General features: G+C 45.3%; 1 protein-coding gene across 1 annotated transcript in view; it reads right to left on the bottom strand.

Annotated features, from left to right (window-relative positions):
• The window catches only part of zfpm2a (zinc finger protein, FOG family member 2a), a 120,070-nt gene that overhangs the window by 3,696 nt on the left and 98,545 nt on the right, over positions 1-17,829 (bottom strand). The window contains exons 6-7 of the mRNA XM_006794782.2: positions 1,186-1,392; positions 349-576 (exon numbers count right to left, since the gene is read on the bottom strand). Coding sequence (XP_006794845.1) covers positions 349-576; positions 1,186-1,392 — 435 coding nt within the window. The remainder of the gene's footprint in view (positions 1-348; positions 577-1,185; positions 1,393-17,829) is intronic.

Here is a 17,829-nt window from a genome sequence, read left to right as displayed (position 1 = left end):
CTGTGAAGGAGATAAAAGGGAAAAAATGCTCAGAATCTCGCCTCCCACTTCTCCTTTAGAGTTAACTGTAGAAACCATCAAACACTCATGCATTATGCCAAGCTTATTCCCATCCACTCTATTTTTTTTATGGCTCAAGGATAAACTGTCAACTATACCAGCTGACAGTATGATATGTATATTCCTCAAAATATATGACAGTTGGGGGGGTTTTCAAGCCAGCCTAAAGACCATGTGAATAAATGCAGGCTTTCATTTAATATTTAGTGAACTTTGGCTTTTGGGGGATCCATACATTAAAAAAAAAAGATATCTGTTGCCTCTCTGACCCATGACCTTAATACTCACCACTGTGCGAGGTGCTCAAGTGCATTTCTAGGGCCCTGGGTCCGGAGAAGCTCTTATTGCACTGTGGAAAGGGACAGATACTGGGGGTCTGGTGTGGGCCACTGTCATTCTCCTCCACCACTGTCTCTGGCTCCCTCTGCCGCCCGCTGCAGTAGTACATGAGATGAGCCTGCAGGTTCCTCTCGCTCCTAAACCAGATTCCACATGCTTTGCAGGGGAAGATGTCCTCTGGAGAGGGGTGGGGAGACAGAAAGGGACAGAGGGGATGTGACATCAGGATACAAACAGCACTTTTATATTTAAAGATAAAGGGCCTGCGCAAGCTCCTCTCATACGTCTACAGTCCTGCCTCTCAAAGCCTGCGTTAAAGGCTTTTCCACCAAATCCTCGGCTGCAGCATATCGCTGTGTTGCTACCAGTGGGTTGGTGCCCTTTCTCAAGGGCAAACAAGAACACTGGACCATCTGCTTACAGAAGCCTCCCTGTCAAGCTGAACCCAGATAGCCCTCGCTAAGTAAACAAACACACTATTTGCATGAGGCGTGTATTTTGCAATTAACACGTTAGTTCGAGCCTCAGTGTGTTTATGTGAACCCCCCCAAACTTGAAGGTCGATGGCTCTTATCTCCAGCGCAGAGACTCATCTGGGTTAATCTACGCCCGGGCGGAGACGACGCTCCTTGTTAAGCAGGTGACTGAGTGCAGGCTGTGGACTGGTGTGTGTGTGTGTGTGTGTGTGTGTGTGAGAGAGAGACAGAACAGGAGTGCGATTGTGCATGTCTAAACAAAAGCACATCTCGTTCCAGCTCTGGTGCCGGTGCATGTGCAGACACTCACTGTTGACGATGGCAGTGGGCAGGATGGAAGCCATGGCGGCCTGCTGCGGCAGGAGCTGGATGCTGTCCAGCAGCCTGGCTGGGTACATGCCCTCACTCAGAGACATGTGGTTCACCGGCTGCAGACGGGAGTCAAAGTCCACCGCAAACGCCACCAGCTCCTCGCCCTCCATCATGTTCTTGGTGGTAGTGCACCACAGTTGGCCACCTGGACAAAACAGGAGATAGAGGAGACGTTTAAACGCCTGCTGCGAGGGAGGAGAGAGCGCCGTTTCGTGCGCGCGCGACTAATTCTGGTCTTAAATGTCAGAGCATTACGCAGAAGGAGAAATGGTAATTGCTTGCGCACAAGTCAAACACTTGAATGGGTGTTGTGTAACTGCGGAGCTTGAATGAATCATCCTGAAGTCTTGATAGTATTCTTAAATAACAAATCGTCAGAAATACAAAGGGTCAGGTCATCAAAATGACAAAAAAAATAAACCAGAACGGAAAATTCTTAGCAGGAACATGTGTTTTCTAAAATCAGCGCCAATATTACTCTTGATAACTGTCAGCAAGCTGGCAGCAGTTTTTAGTGCGACAGTTTTTCTTTCTTTCTGCTGTATCAATGAAAACACTGAGATGTGTAGATTTTTCGCACTCTCCTGAAAGACACTGGCTTTTTTAAAATGTCATTTTTCAGCAAGGGTGACTGTTTACGTTGGCGTGAGGGCACAAATCTCGCGTACTTTTATTTTCCCGATAATTTTGGTGAATATCCTTCATCTTTTTTTTTTACTGCCACTCAAATCTTTCAAGGCTACTGGCACTCATATCCAGAAGCAAAGTGCACCTCAGCTGGGCTAAACTGTAGTCTAGAGTGCTGTAGTCAGCTAGAACACTGAGACAGGTCCTCCATAATATTAGATTGTTGTGTTTTGGGATTAAGCATTCCTCTGAAATCTTCTGAACATATTCATTAAGTCGGAGAAAGGGTGGGGTGGGGCGGTGTGCAGGAGGAAGCAGGGAGGGAGGGTGGCAGAGGGAGAGAGTGAAGGTTTTAGCTTAGATAATATTTATCTCAGCACATGACAGGCTTTTCAGCTGCACTTCATTTTCCATTGAAGAGATTAAAGTTTTTAATATGACTATTTACAGAAATCTGGCTGGGGAGATAACAACAAACTATGATACGCCGCCGCTAAATGGCAGAATTAGGACATTGTTTCTGAGGAAAGCTGGACAATTAATTAAAGCGTGCTGTTAGCTTTCAAAGATGTGCAAACATACCGACGGAGTGTCAGGCTGAGAAGGGGGGGAGGCGGCGACGGGAGACATGTGATTTGAGCCCTGGCTGATGCGGAATAAAGAGAGTCCTGAGGAGAGGTGTGAAGGCAGGGGGACACTGCTATAGAAAGCCCCGGCACATGTGCAACACTGATTACTCATGTTTACACAAAACCTGTGAATCACCAGGTTTAAAACCGCCCTGCAGACACGGCGAAGGTGCAAGAAGGAGCAATCCACTTTTCTGTCTGTTTATTAGAGGCACGGCCACAGAGACGGAGCCGCCAAGTCTTTACGCCGCCACGGCACGCGTTACGTCCAAATCGCTGTTAAGTCTGCAGAATGAGGTGCCCCGTTATTTCAACAGGAAATTGAATATTTAAGATTTCGCATCACTGTCCTGATTAAAACCTCTCTAGCCCTCTCCTATCTGCTGGTGAAGCACTGGAAATTAGACCAGCACAAATGTGTCAAAGGACTGAAATGGTATTAAAATATGCTATCTCTCAAAGTCCCATTTGTGTGCACACTTCCCCTTCCCCTTGAGTGTGTGCGTGCATGGGCGCGTGCGTCCCTGCGCCACTTTAAAGAGCAGTGCCTATCTGTCGTTCAATCTGCTGTGACGAGACACACACTTCAGGCCGCTCCACTTCATCGTTTTGATTCTGTCATACCACACACTGCCTGGAGAGGCCCTTTGAATTTTTATCTCCTAATTAAAATAACAAAACTCCTCTCCACTGTCTGCCCAAGTTACCATCAAGGTAGATACAAACTGCCACTGACAATGGCGGTGGAATATATCGCAGCCATAGCCACAAAAAAAAGTTTCTCTCCTCCGCGAGGATCCCTTAGTTCAAAAACGAGCTTACAAAGGGAATTACCAACAAGGCCTCGGCGCTCAGATACAAATCAGTGTTTTCTTGGGTGGGGTGGGGAAGATCAATCCAAATCAAAGATGCTGTATGCTCTCTCAGCTGAAAATGAAGCAGATTATGTGGAGTCTGATGGAAATCTTTCGCCTTTTTTTTTTTTTTAAACTGCATTTTCATGGAGGAATATGCGCTCAGATTGCATCCCTTCAGCCAAGAATGCTACAGATCCATCTGTTGTGTGAGAGAATGCTGGGAGTGAGTTTTTTAGGACTGCATGTCCCAGTTTTAGTGAGCCGCACAAAACACAGAGGCAGCACTCTGCTCGTTCCACTCACTCACTCAACCAAGACAGGCTAGTAAGGTACATGAGCTCAGGCTGCAGGATTATGCTTTAAACTACACTTATATTGTCATCAGAATGAGAACTGGAAACGAGCAGCTGCTTCCCCTCCGATGTTTGATTATTACAGCTCTACACGTTACGCATCTACATTCAGACTTGACATGCATCCTTTGCGTAGCTTTGTGTCACAAAACTGAAATTGATATGATTAAGTGTGCAGCCATAGCATCCTCACATAAACAAACATGCATGCGCGTGCGTGCCCACGGTGCGGGCGCGCAGAGACGTGCGCATTCACAGAACTAGTGTGCAGAAACATGTCCGTTTCATGCGCATATGGAGATACAAGGCTCTGAAAAGCGACTGCGTGGAGGCGTCAGGTGGGCAACAGACAAAAAACAAATACCCCATGAAGGAGCGCTCTCGAAAAATCCGTCATGCCTGTTTGCCTCTGATGGCCCTTTTCCGTGACAGGTGATTTAAATCACAGAAACACGGGGCGGGCCACCTATGCCCATGGTGCAATGGGAATGAAAGAAAGGAAAGGAAAGCAGGGGTGGGGGTATGTGTGTGAGGGGCGGTGGGAGTGAGGGTCAAGAGTTAAGAGTGAAAGACCAAAAGCGTTAAGTTGTGAAACTGGGGGAAAAGGCTGGGAAAAGTGCAGCTTGTGATTTGCACTTGTTTGCCTGCTGTCTGCAGTGTGAGCTGCCTTTGTGCAGTGGCCAATGCAGTTGGAATGAAGGCTATTGTCTAAATCCTCCTGCAGAGCACCTGATAAAAGAATAAAGAACTATGACATATTCTAAAAACAATGGAGGAATTAAGGGGAGACAATAGGCCAGCTGCCTCATTAAAACAATCAAAAACGGCATCCTGTACGTAGTCCAGATAATTAAAAACCACTGCTTCCTACAGTCTCTCAATACCATATCCACCAGCTCACTGAGGCCCCGAGACTGTGGCTCTGCTGGCTAAATGCCCTCTCCCTTCTCTTCTCCTCTGTTTGATTAATGGTTTATTTGAACGCGCAGCTGAAGATGAACATATGAAGGAATTCATGAAACAAAAATTATAATGCAAACCCTTCTCTCCCCCCCACCCCTCTATAAGCACTCATAAACTAATCAAACGTCTCAGGATGAATCGCAGGCACTGGGGGCGTCTGTCCCCTCCCCTTTGCCTAAAGCCCTGAGAGATTTCAAAGTGCACGCATCACAGGGGCATTTTTTAATTTTCTCACTTTAAATGACTTTATAAGAAAAACGGATGTGTACAGTATCTGTTTGGATGGGTGGGTGTGTGTGTTGGGGGGTGGTGTTGGTAGAAGAGAATATGAGATACTTGAGCAGGAATTTTTTCAAATATTTTTCTTCCCCCCCTTTATTTTTCTTTTTTTTTTCTGTGCACCCTGCAAACCGCTACCACCACCACCAGCGCCATATCTTAATGAAGCTGCAAACAAATCTCTCATGCCTCGTGCGAAAAGCTGAGAGACAACAAAGCAGCAGAAATAACAGAAGGGCCCGGATAATTAAACTGGCCTGAAGACAGGTATTCAAATGTTGGTGTGTAAACAGCACAACTCTTTAATAGTTTAGCTGTAAAATGCGTAGTTAAGCACATCAGCACTTGCCTCTCCCATCTGTCCAAACACATTACCGTTGCAGAGGCCATTACGGCACTGGAGTACAGTCCCGCTGCACACCAGCCCGTGCGTTATGGGAGGGGTTGAACGGTGCTTCTGGGAACACTAACGCCGGCCCGTCGGCATTATCTGAATGCATCGTGGGGTCATGTGTTAGAAAGAAACACTCTGCAGGTGAAGAAATGGCCGAGCTTGAGAGGGAGATCTGTGAGGTATACTTGTGCTGAAGTGCTTGCTGATCCCATTATGTTGTAGAAAAGAGCAAAAGGTTAAAATATCTAATTCTAGATAGCAAAAAAAGACAAGAAAAAAGATGTTCTTTTGTCAAGAATGATGTTGTGGAGACTTCTTTTTTCTTTTTTTCCGTTGGCTTCTTAAAGTGCTCGTCTCCGTCTGTTGGCTCTGCGCTAACTGCTGGTCTTAATTGTGAAGTGAGGCCAGTGGTGCCTGAAGCCACAGAGAGGGTTGTAATTAAAGACCTCTACTCTTCTTGTCTTTAAATCAGCTCCGACTCCTCCTGGTCAAATGGGAACAAGCTGCTTGCACCTACGAATATCAAGTAGCTGTGCACCGTTAGTCACCGCTTCTTCTTCTTCTTTTTAGCTTTCACAAAGCTCCAATCAGAGAAGGAGTGAATTACAACCTGACACAATAAACAACTTCCTCCCTACCCGCCAACCCAACGGATCCGGTGGAAATACTAATCGTGGATGAATAATATCTGTATCTGCACCTGACGAGCGGACCCGATGGTGCCGTGACAAACGCTAAACACATCCTCCTCGTGAATACTGGTAAATATTTGGACTGTTTCTGGATCACCAGAGTCGAGCACATTAGGATGACTCACGGCTGTCAAACCAGCCGTCACAGTCCCCCGAGCCAGAGCGAGCCGGCGGCAAGAAAGGAAAGCGCTGAGCTTGGACCCGAGCTGGAACATCATTCGCGGGGTCAAACAAGCTTACTATTATTGACGGTACACTAAACTAGAATTAGCTGACTCTACTATTATTTCACGAGGCTCTGACACAGATTGACTCTCCCTCCCTTTCACTCTCTGCTTCCTCCAATCCTGTTCATGCTTGCTCTCTGCCACTAGGAGGCACTCTTCTCCTGCTCAAGCTTGCAGTCCTTGGATGATTTTTTTTTTTTTTTTTGCCACGATGATGCAGAGATGCCTCAGACATGGCAGGGCAAGCACAGATGCCAGTCTGCCTATACATCCTTGCAGGTAGGTGCTAAAGATTTTACTCTCACGAAGAAAAAAAGGCAATTGGCTCAAAAGGAATCCGCCCGACCTCATTTCTATTCGATCTGTGACTGGATATTAGGTGTGCGCAGGGCTATGTTTCATGTTTCTTACTCTTTTCTTTATTTAAATGTGTGCGTGTGTGTGTTGTTGCCACATTTTTGTAATTGCATGAGTGGTTTAGTCACTTTTCAACATGTTTTATATTAAAATATATATTAAAATTCAGAAGTCTGGCAGGAAGACAGTGTCCTTTTTTCCAGGGTAATAATAAATGTTGTTCAGTAAATATGTGTTTACAGAGCCCTGACTTGAGCCTGACCCCCCACCCCCAAACACACACACACACCTCTCTGTCTGTCTCTCTCTCTTCCTTAAGATTTTTCCTCTCGTTCTGCACTACTACAGTGTCTGGACTAATTTTAGTATCAAGTGTTTTTTTTTTTTTTTCTTTTCAGATATAGCCGGTACCGAGAGCTCATGGATGGCCTTGAGCGAATGGCACGAGGGTCAGAATCCACAAATTAAAAAGTCCTCCCAGGGGAGCCTCACACACGCCGCTCTCTACTGTATACATTCACAGGCAACAAAGACATAAAAGCTGAAGAAGAAGGAGCACCCCCGAACAACGTCTTTCAACACACACGTTTATCAAGTCTTTGAAAAAAAATATATAAAAAAATGATGCAACGATGTGATTCAGCAAATGTTTCACAGAGCAAGAATTAAATGTTTCACTTTGAAATTAAAAGACATTTCTGTGGCTGGTCTCCGGAGATTTGTGTAGTTTTTTCCTTTTTTTTTGTTAAGCACAGTGAGAACGATACTGGCTGGCAGGGGGATGTTTGCCTGGTAATGGTGTTGTAATCATTTTTGAGGGAGAAGAAAATAGAAATGTGAATTAGCAGCTATTTTTGCTCCATTAGGGTGCTATGACGGAGCCCGACTATTTCAATTTCAGATTTATTTATTTTCTAATGAAATGTATTAAATTATAGGAGGAATTACCCGCACGACAACCGCTTTGCTGTTCGCTCTCTCCTTTTTTGTTGTTTTTTATTTTAAAAAGAAAGATGCACAAAAACATTTGGATGCGTTTCTGTTTTTCCAAACAAATTAAACCTTCTCCCACGAGCACGAAATTTCTACTGAGGACGTTTTAAGCTTCCGGATCTCTGTGCTGTCAGTCTGAAACAATACACAGCCACATTCCTGCAGTACAAAGCTCGCTCTCTCCCTCATTAGCTGCCACACACACACACAGTCAGCTTTCTCCTCGTCCGCAGTAAAGTGGAGTAGACTATTAAAGGAAAAGCTCTGACTGGCTCCTCTCTCCGCTCTGCTTTATTCTTTATTTGGACAGGTTTGTCCCATTGAGCACTCTATTAGCTCTCCTTCTCTGCGGGTAGTGCTGCCTGTGTCCTGGTTGTGGCCAGTCGACATGTGTTTACTGCGGCCCCCGCTGCGGCGGCAGGCTGGTTGGGGGCCCGTCCTGACCAAGCCCTGCTAATGGGACCAGAAGACCCCTCGTGACAGGACACCGCGGCAGACTCTACCCCTCCCTTCCCTCCAGCTGCGGCCCCGTGGCCCGTGTCCCCCTACCCATCATGCCTCGGCGGGAGCAGGTGAACGGCGCGGGGCCAACGGCGACGCGTTTGGTTTTCCTGGGAGAGCAACGCGCCATCGCCATGCGCCTCAGTGGTTCCTCCAACATGGCTCCGGCCCTACGCCACATGGGCTGCCTGGCCAGTCTGCATTTGTGTGGGTGTATGTGTGTGCGCGTGATTGTGTGTGTGTATTTGCGGTGTATGGTGGATGCCAGCCCTAATGCAAATGCTTGCCGTTTAAAAAATGGGAGCCTCTCTCCTCCTCTGTCTCTCCTATTTGGAAAGGTCTATTTTGGCCTTCTGGTGCTGGCAGTTATTTTTTTCCTCTCCAGAAGGACAGAGAGCCAGAAAGATGCACCTGTCATCCTTTTTGGAATTCAACATTTATTGATCTGGTCACGAGGAACGGAATTTATAGAGTTATGTGTTTTGTTTTTTCCTTCCTTTACGAACACCTACCGATTTCTGCCTTAAAAATGTGCTTGTTTTATTTGCAAAGCCAGCCTTATTTACAAGCACGCTCATTTGGTATTCACAGGACAAGCGATGCACGCGCGCACACGCTCTGACACGCACACCAGTCACTCGTGCAGCATCCCAGCATGCCCTCCATCTCTGCACCCCGGTAATTCTACATATTGCTTAAAGTATGTGCTAATTAAATTTTCTGACGGTTTTTGCGAGAGAAATAAATAATCTGCGGCTAAAAGGCCTAATTGCGTTTGTCACATTGTGTCTCGGTGGCTAGTGCATCGGGAGCACAGCCGCTGCCCTTGCTCATTGCCATTCTGTCGTCCTGGCAAGCCCCCTCTCTGCCCCAGGTATCACCACGCGGCCATCTGGAGCCGACATCTGTCTCTCTATTGATCACAAGGGTTTAGCACTTGATCAAACAGACTGCGACAGGAAATTGCTCTTTTCCCCACAGAAAAGGCCAATCGCCTGCGTGAGGGTAATAGAGTGGAACTGAGATGCAGCACCGGCGCGGTGGGCAGGCAGGCACAGGCGCAGCCGGGCAGGCAGCGGCACGGCGGTGTCGGCCGCTGTGGAGGTGGCAGGGGATGGCACGGACACTAAAGTCCACTGCCACGCTTACCAGCGCCACGTTTCTAACCTCTCTGCTAATGCAACAGCAGCATTAGCAGAGCAAAAGAAATAGAAGAGAACAGAACACGTGCACGCAGGCGATGACACCATCACCTCCGATTAAAAGAAGCCGCCGTACTGTGAGCGGAATCACTCAGGTAACCCAACAGCTGTCTGAAAGTGTTGGAAAAGCTGAAACATGCTATGTGATAAGTACGCCAGATGGTGAGAAATTAATGCATTTATTTCCCGAGGAGGAAAAAAAGCAAAACAGAAACTAACTCTGTTTACTTTGTCATTAACACCAGGGCTGTCAGTTTTCATCGGAATTAAAACGGACGACGAGCAGGGTGCAAATGTTCAAACACTGTGTGTTTAGCATGTAACCGAGCACCCCCGGTGGAAGGCTCCAACAGAGGGAAATCCCTGACAAGGACTGGAGTTGTCTCTTGCTCGCTGGTATCCCCGGTGGAGTTCAACACACTATTAGTGCCTGGAGGTGCACAGTTAGCTGAGGCTGTGGTCCACATCTAAAAAAAAATTTAATAAATAAAATATTGTGGCTCCTCTCTTTTCGGGCATGCTTTCGAGGCACTCACTGTAACAACATGTTTAGCAAGTATGGACAATTTGATACTGAAGGTGACATTTATTCAGCATTGTAGGAAATATTTAATTGTTCCTGCAGAGAGCGAGATATGTTTCCCCTTGCCTACAGTGCTGGGATTGTCCTTTTGGAATATGATGCAAATTCGGGATGAAGCAACTAATTCCTTCCTTGCACCCCTGTGCACTCACCCCCTCCCAGCCACCCCCACCTCAACTCAATCCTCCGCCAGCCTCCATTCCTCCCCCAGACACGAGGATTCTGATTAATCGTGTGACCGCCCCTCGTTTTGCATTTTTTACACAATCTCACGGCGCCACGGTGAGATGTGCGAGGTGGTTTCGCCACTTTTTTGGCAAGCTGAAAAAAGACGTAGCCCAAGGAAGAACAAGTCGAAAGTATGAAGGGGTGGGGGGGGGGAGAGAAAAAAAATATGACCAGGGGACGTGATAAAAAATTATCAGCCAGTGTGTTTTCCTGTTTGGTTTTAATCTACATTTAATTAAATTCTTATCTGCTGTGTGCTTATGGCTGCATTTGAATGGCGAGGCTGCATTCATTATGAATGGTAAAATTGAACTCAGTACATTGTGTGTGGCCCAATAAAGAAACAAGACTCTTATTGCAGTGCATGCACAAGCTCCGACAGACATGCGGAAAAAATAAGTCAATTAAGATCGGTCTTTAAATTACCGCTGTATCAAAACAAGGGGCGGGAGCATGCTCCATAATAGAATCCTGACAGGGGGAGAGAGAGCACGGTCGACTGTTGTTAATATACATCCCATTTGATACAGCCAATTGTATTAGTCTGTTTATGGAATACACACAGTTGATGCGCAGTAGATTTACTACTCTATCATGATAGTTCATAATTGACAGCAGTGGGGGTGGGGGGGTCTGTGAATACAGAGGTCACTTTAAGAAAGAAACTGTGTCAGCAGTATGACGAGACTTCCTCGTAAAGATCCTGCTGGTTTATCTGAATGTGAGAGGTCAACAGCAAAGGTCAACGACAGAATATGTAGACAATATGTGGGACGCAGTAGATACCAAAGAGTCAAATCCAAGGCAATAGAGAAAGAAGATTGTAATACTACTGACAAAAAACACAGGGCTTATAATGGGCGGGCGGCACTTTATAAGCTAAGAACAATATCCCAGCGGCAGCACCCTGGAAAAACACCCTGAGCTGATGCTACAAAGTTGGGCCCCGCAAAATCCCTAAATCTTCTCTTTTGCTTATTCCAAGCGGCGTGGGGGGTGGGCGGGTGGTTCAGGGAAGCTCCCTGCTGCCTGCCCGTGTTTACAGAGCCGTTCTCATCTCTAGGCCTTGCTCATCCATGGCACTGACACACGGTGTCGACATGATTAGGGGTCTGCCTTTGCGTAGGGCTGCGTTTGTACGTGTGTGTGCGCGCGGGGGGTGGTGGTGGTTGGAGGATCGGCAGATGAATGACTGGTGCATCGGAGAGGGATCACAGCAGATAATCGCTCCCGACTGCTGCGCCGGAGCTCTCAGATCTGGTCTTTAAAATAATGTTCGGAGTCAAGTCTCTCCAAAACCCCCCCCCTTCCCCGCCTCTCGCAGGTTATCTTACGCATTTTATGTTTGCTGTTTAAATCTTAACGGGGACACGAGCAGCAAGGGAGAGCAAATATGTCTGGAGTTGGAGGAAGCGGAGTGGAAATGTTATTGCGGGGGGTTGGGTGGGGTGGGGTTAAGATTAGCCTTAGCAAGGGGCCGAGGAGATGAAACTCCTCTCTCCATTCGGACGGCTTTCACACTTCTCGCGAAAAGCTCGGAATGTTTTGAATTTAACCTTGGACGGGCCGGGGTGTCTGCGAGAAGCACGGCGAGGATAATGAATCTGACCTCTCGCTTAAGAGTGATATCATCCGAAGGCTTTCAGTCAAACGCGAAGACAAACACCAAATCTCCTTAAGTGCATTTAAATACAGACCACCAGCAGCACTCAAGACAGTGTGAACACAGCGCAACATAAATTCCAATATCATAAATACTCCTATCACACAAACAGAGGTGCCATAAAGCACGGCTGCCCGTGTCTGGGACTATAAACCTCTGGCGTTACTCATAGGGAGTAAACACACATGCACAATTTACTGCACAAGACCCCCCCCCCCACCCCCTCCGCCCGCACCTCCCCACCTTTGTTTATCTTTTAAATAAGCACACTTTATCACCCTCCTGCATAAGCAAATTGCATGCAATGTGTGTTGTTTTAACATGTGATACGCTGTCCAGAAGATTCATTTCTCCCGACAAATTCAATTGTCTTTGCAATATCCTGCTGCCATAGGCATCAGGCCCCATCACCTGTTCGTTATCACTGGGCGTCCTGTTCGGGAGCTCTTGAAACGGTGCCATGGCATTGACTCTCAGTTTAAACAGCAGGTCTCTGAACTTCTCACGGTTGATGGCGGAGGCTGGAAAATTACGCTAACAACTAATTAACATCATAAAGAGCGTTTAAATGGACGGACGACACCTGCAACCTTCATTTGCACACGCTGACGCCGAATTACCTGTGTTTTTATTTTTTGCAGATAACGCGAGCGTTTTTTTTAAAAAACTACCTTTTCGAATATTCATTTTTTTTGTGTGCGGCTGGTTTTAGAGTTGGCACTGGCATCCCTTTTTTGCTATGTAGTGTAAAAAAAGAAAAGAAAAAAAAAAGCCACTGGGCCAAAAATAATAATTGTCAAAACAGAGTGCTGGCAGAATTACTAAAGCTGTTTTTATTCTTCTCCCTCTATGAGTTTGTGTGCACCTTAAAAAAAGCTGCCATATTCTGTGCCTGAAATAACACATTCCATTTCTAATTTCTATTTGAATATAAAATATTTCCAGGCAGCAGACATGGACCTCCAGTTACTGGTCCGAATAACAAAGTGCTGCCTGTCAGTCTGAGACACTTTACTGGCTGGCTGAACTAAGCTGGTTTAGACTGACAAGGCTTCAACGGTGGCAGCCTCAGCTTCCACAGGCAGGCCTCTGGAGTCCCTCCTCACTCCGGCTCCCCAGCCTCAGAGTCTTTCGCTGGCGGTGGCCACAATACAGTCAAGTATCCATGTTCTTTGAAACCGCTCTCCCTGTGTCTTCCCTTCAAAGGTTTGAAGCAGGACGGTAATGCACTCACACCTCATTACAGAGCCACATTATGGACTACAGCAGTAATACGCCTTTAATCTTCTCCAAATCGTTATAAATGTCAAGTTGGGGCCAGGGACTTCCCAGTCTACTGCACCAATGGCTTAGCCTGCTATCCCCCTCTTTTCCGTATTAGCTATAGCCAGAGTATTACGTTCACTGCCAGATCCCCTGAAACTTTCAACTCTTTTGTTCCAACATTCAATGCACCATTAACATACCCTTTGAAATTGTCTCTTACCACCCGCCTCCTCCCCCCCAAAAAGGCCCCAAACAGCTAAATATGAAAACAGTCGATACCCCTACCCCGCCACATACACCTCCCGTACCTCCCCCTTCTTTTCCTCAGCCTCTCCTAATGAGACGCAACATCCCCGTCTCTCCACTGAAGGATGCAGACTTTCCGTGTGATAGAGAGACTGCGGCTGTTTATTAATAATGAATTTGGATGTTTTGCGCGCGGAATGTTATCAGCGTGCACACAATCCCACCAATAGTTTGCCCTGATGGGGTAGCTGGGTTCCTCATTAGCAGAACATATTTAATCCAGAAGTTTCTTATCAAATGTCACACCTGCATCTCTAAATGGCATTTTCACATTCATTCGCCTGTATTTGGGAGATGAGGCTCCAAGGTGCTTTGCAGAGATTAAGAAGGAGAGAGAGTGCAAGCTTATTTTATCATTTAGCGGGTCTGGAAGGAATCCAAGGAGTTTTTGTCTTGTTGTTGTAATTAGAAAGCCTTTTAAGTGATAACGCCTGCATAGGAATATGAATATGTAGCGATCAGGCCAGTCCCCCCCCCCACCCCCCCCCACCTCCTCCCTCCTCCTCATTTCTCTCTCTCTCTCTCTCTTTTCCTGTGTCTCTCTCCCCCCACTCTCTTTCTTAGCTTTTTAAATTGTTGAATGCTGAGTTTTTGTTCTATGTACAGCACGGATTAACTCGGAGGCTTCAGAAGTTTAATGAAAGACTTGAAAGTGCACGCTTCTTCTTGTTTCTTGACTGCGACAGCGGTTCTTTTTCCTGTGCAAGAGCGGACATGACATTAGTGCATTTTTTGGTTTTGTTTTTATACCTAAAAGCGTAAAAAGGGTGGACATCGCTCTCCTTGAGGACACATTTCAGCAGCGGGACTTGAGAAAACCCCGCTGCATGGCAATATAAAAAGCCGAACCTGTATTTTGTGACATCCGTCCAGAATTAAAAGAGCATTTTAATAAAATGCGCTACAGTTCTGGTGAGTGTCAAGAGGAATAACGGCCCTCAGACCCGTTTTATTTTTCTTCAGCGGAGAATTGAACACTCCCTGTGAAAAAAGCTCAGATGTTTAACTTTTTTTTGTTTTGTTACAATGCTCCTCTGCAGCGTTACAAAAATGAAGCAGGTCGCTCAGTAGTGGCATTTTAGTCCCTGTGTATATCCAGAAAAGCTGCTGCAGCTAACCACTGGGCCAGAGATAAGTGCAAAACTGAGAAGTATTGATCCAGTAATAGTGGTTCACGCTTTGACTCTGACACCTTAACCCTGCAGACATAATGTCATAGCCTCTTATCCTTTCCTCTTAACACAACCTGTCTATCTCCCACAAGCTGTCAGCTCTAGTAATACGCTTCTCAAAAGCTCCCCTAAATCACTGAAATCATTGCACTTTCAGACATTATTTATTTTCCCGCCTCTTAAAAGTGAGGCATGATTTACAGTTCAGTAAAAGGTTGCACCCCCCCCCCCCCCCCCCTCCCCTCTCGTCCTCCATTTCCCATTAGACCTGCTAGCACTTTCTGTTGAGGTAATTCCATTTCTACCATTGTAAGAGCTGCTACATAGCAATTACTATGTTAGGTCTGTGTAATTGTGTTGGCTTACAGCGCATGACAAATACAGTGGAGCTAGACCCGGCATAGTGATCCCACATGTGTGCTGGTTTAGACGTTTTCATTAATTGAAAGCGTCACTGTGTAACAGTGCAGTATTACACTCTGGCAGGTATGAATGAAGTCTAATACAGCTTAATTACTCTGCAGCTAAATATGTATTTGTGGGGATCCCTTATGTGGGGCTTTTTATCTGTTACAAATCACAAGTTTAAACCACTGGAGGGTGGGAGAGATAATTAGTGAGGGTTTAAGCACCTAGAATTCTAATAGAAAAATGCTCGAATGAATCCAAACATCTCTCTGACATACAAAACGCTGGAAATAATCAGACGTTTTGCCTGAACTTTTTTTTTTTTTTTTTAATCGATATGTTTTATAAGCTTGCCATAAGAGCGGCCTCGGCCATCGCTGCAGGATGCCAAACGTTGACATTATATGCAAATTTTGTTTATTATCTCACAGGCAGCACAGATCCTGCCTTGGTTGGGGCTGGTGCAGCCCACAGCAACTTCCAAGCAAGGTTTATGCACAAGGGTTTCTAATTAGCTCTCTGAGGGCCGCAGTTAGAGCCACACTTTCCACAACAGCCGTTGGGAAGTTGAACACTAACTTGGAGGGCTCCATATGTTGCCCAGGAGGCCTGAGAGACAGACTGACTCTGTGTTTTTCACGTCAGGGAGCCACTACGTTCCAGAACAGAGCTTTTCTCTCTCCTGTACATAGAGATGGAAAAGTTGCCAAACCAATGAGCGGCATTCATCATTAGTTGCATGTCTTTGGGCTGTTATCATTTAAAATGAATCGCTTCAAATATGACGCCCTTAACACACAGGGAATCAGTTCAAACAATGATATCAGGAGACGCCAAACACATGCATGGAAACGTGATTTTTAGAAAAGCTCTCTAATGGTGGTTGTATAAAGGCTTTCATTCAGAACCGAACCCCTGTCACTGTATGCATTGTACGTATTACCTGCCGGTCACGAGGAAGGAGCTGGGACAAACCTTTTTAATATTAAGCAAACACAATGGTGCATAAAATAACCATGAAATCATCGCACTTTAGATCAGGGGTGAGAAACATAAGGCCCAGGGACCAAAGTCGGCCTGGCAAAAACTCCCTCTGGCCCACTGGGTGGTGAGTGTGAAGGAGGGCATACTTTTTTTTTAAACTTTTAATAGACAATTAAATGTATACTATAGAAACTGTTTTTTTTACAGCAGTTCCACAGTAAAAAAAAAAAAAAATAATCTGTGAATTAACAATTTCTTTTTTGTTAATTCACAGTTTTGTATCTACAGTCTGCACAATGAGCTACCAGAACTTTCTCTGTAATTTTAGGCATTTGTTTCTTACAAGTTAAATTCAAAGAGTGACGCTGACACATTTCTTTGATTTACTTTCTTTATCACACAAAAAAAACTGATATATTCTGTTGAAATCGCACTTCTTTTTCTTATATTAAGACATTTCAGGGATTAAATGTGGAGTTAAACTTCTTCGCACTGACAGACTGGTCCGGCCCCTCTTAAGATTAATGGGTAAAATGAGTTTGACATGCCAGCTTTAGATGTTGCAGTTATAGCAGTTATAGCAGTATTACATTGCAAGCTCTTCATCAGTGAAACATCAGTGATCTGATGCAATTTAACCTATTTTATTTATGTTGCCTTTTTATTTATGCATATGTGATTATAGGTGATTACTGTAAATAATTAACAGCAAGCTACTGTAGATTTTACTGTATATTATGTGAATTTTTCTTTGAGACACACTGATATAATTAATCAAGTGATTAATTTAGAGGCGTTATTATGAGGTTCACCTTTGTGCAACAAAGGTAATATTTTTTTCCCCTTACGAATAAAAAGTATGAAAACTCTCCATTTGACAAACCTTAGAGATCTATTTTATGCTAACAGCTCACTCTGGATGTGCCCATTTAAAGGTGCAGTTAGAGTATATCCATTTAAAATCAGTATCTCATAAACTTTAGCCAATCTTCATCTCCAGGTACCCACTCCGCTTCCATTACAAGGCTCTGATGATCTTATATCTCCTTCAAAAGATGATTTTCAGCGAAGAGGACGGTTCGCCCTCCCTCCCTACTCTCTCTTTTCTGAATTGCCATCTCAGTTTTCTTCCCTTCACTCTCAATCAGCCTGCGTTGTGCTTTTGACCCCAGCGGTGCGCACACACACATAAAAAAAGACGATGTGCCTCATTAACTGAGGCATCACACTGGCTTTTTCAACTTATTGTCTCTTGCACCTTATCCGGCCCTTCATCTTAAACTTGGAATAAATTAGAACGATAACGATCGCGCGTGTGCCATTAGTCACAAATGAAGTGGTTAACGTAGAGGGGTGTGTGTGTGTGTGTGTGTGTGTGTGTGTGTGTGTGCAGATAGGGCTGAGATCTGATGCCGATTCATAAAAGGGAAGGCAGATTGTTGTAAAATGGCAGATAGACCGTGCAAATTGGGTGCCGACATTGCGTGGCAACGTTATTACCAAATTAGCTTGTGTGCTTTTGTGTTTTTTTTCTTGCCCATCCTGATTATTACCTCAGGAGGAACGCCAGGGAAAGGGACACAGAGTGTGGGGCTCACAGACGTAATTCCTTTGAACAAATAGTTCAGATTATACAGGCGGTATAATGCTGATGCTGCCTTTACCTCCAAGGTGTATTTGCTTTTAATTTATACATTCGATTGTGACATTTTAAACAATTTCTCTATTGAGACTCAAGGCATTAAAGGCCAAATGACAGTCTTAAATAAACAGGGAATGAAAGGGGATGGGGTCTTGATAAGAGAATACAGTGTTTGTTCAAGTTGAGGCTACCGCTGGCTAAAGAGTGTCTTTTGTTCTGAGGTGTAGCTTGGCCTGTATCTTATGTTTAGTCATGG

This window comes from Neolamprologus brichardi, chromosome 11 (assembly GCF_056152115.1).
Source record: "Neolamprologus brichardi isolate AB-2024 chromosome 11, ASM5615211v1, whole genome shotgun sequence".
Taxonomy (NCBI): domain Eukaryota; kingdom Metazoa; phylum Chordata; class Actinopteri; order Cichliformes; family Cichlidae; genus Neolamprologus; species Neolamprologus brichardi.
This window is presented reverse-complemented; position numbering and strand designations above follow the sequence as displayed.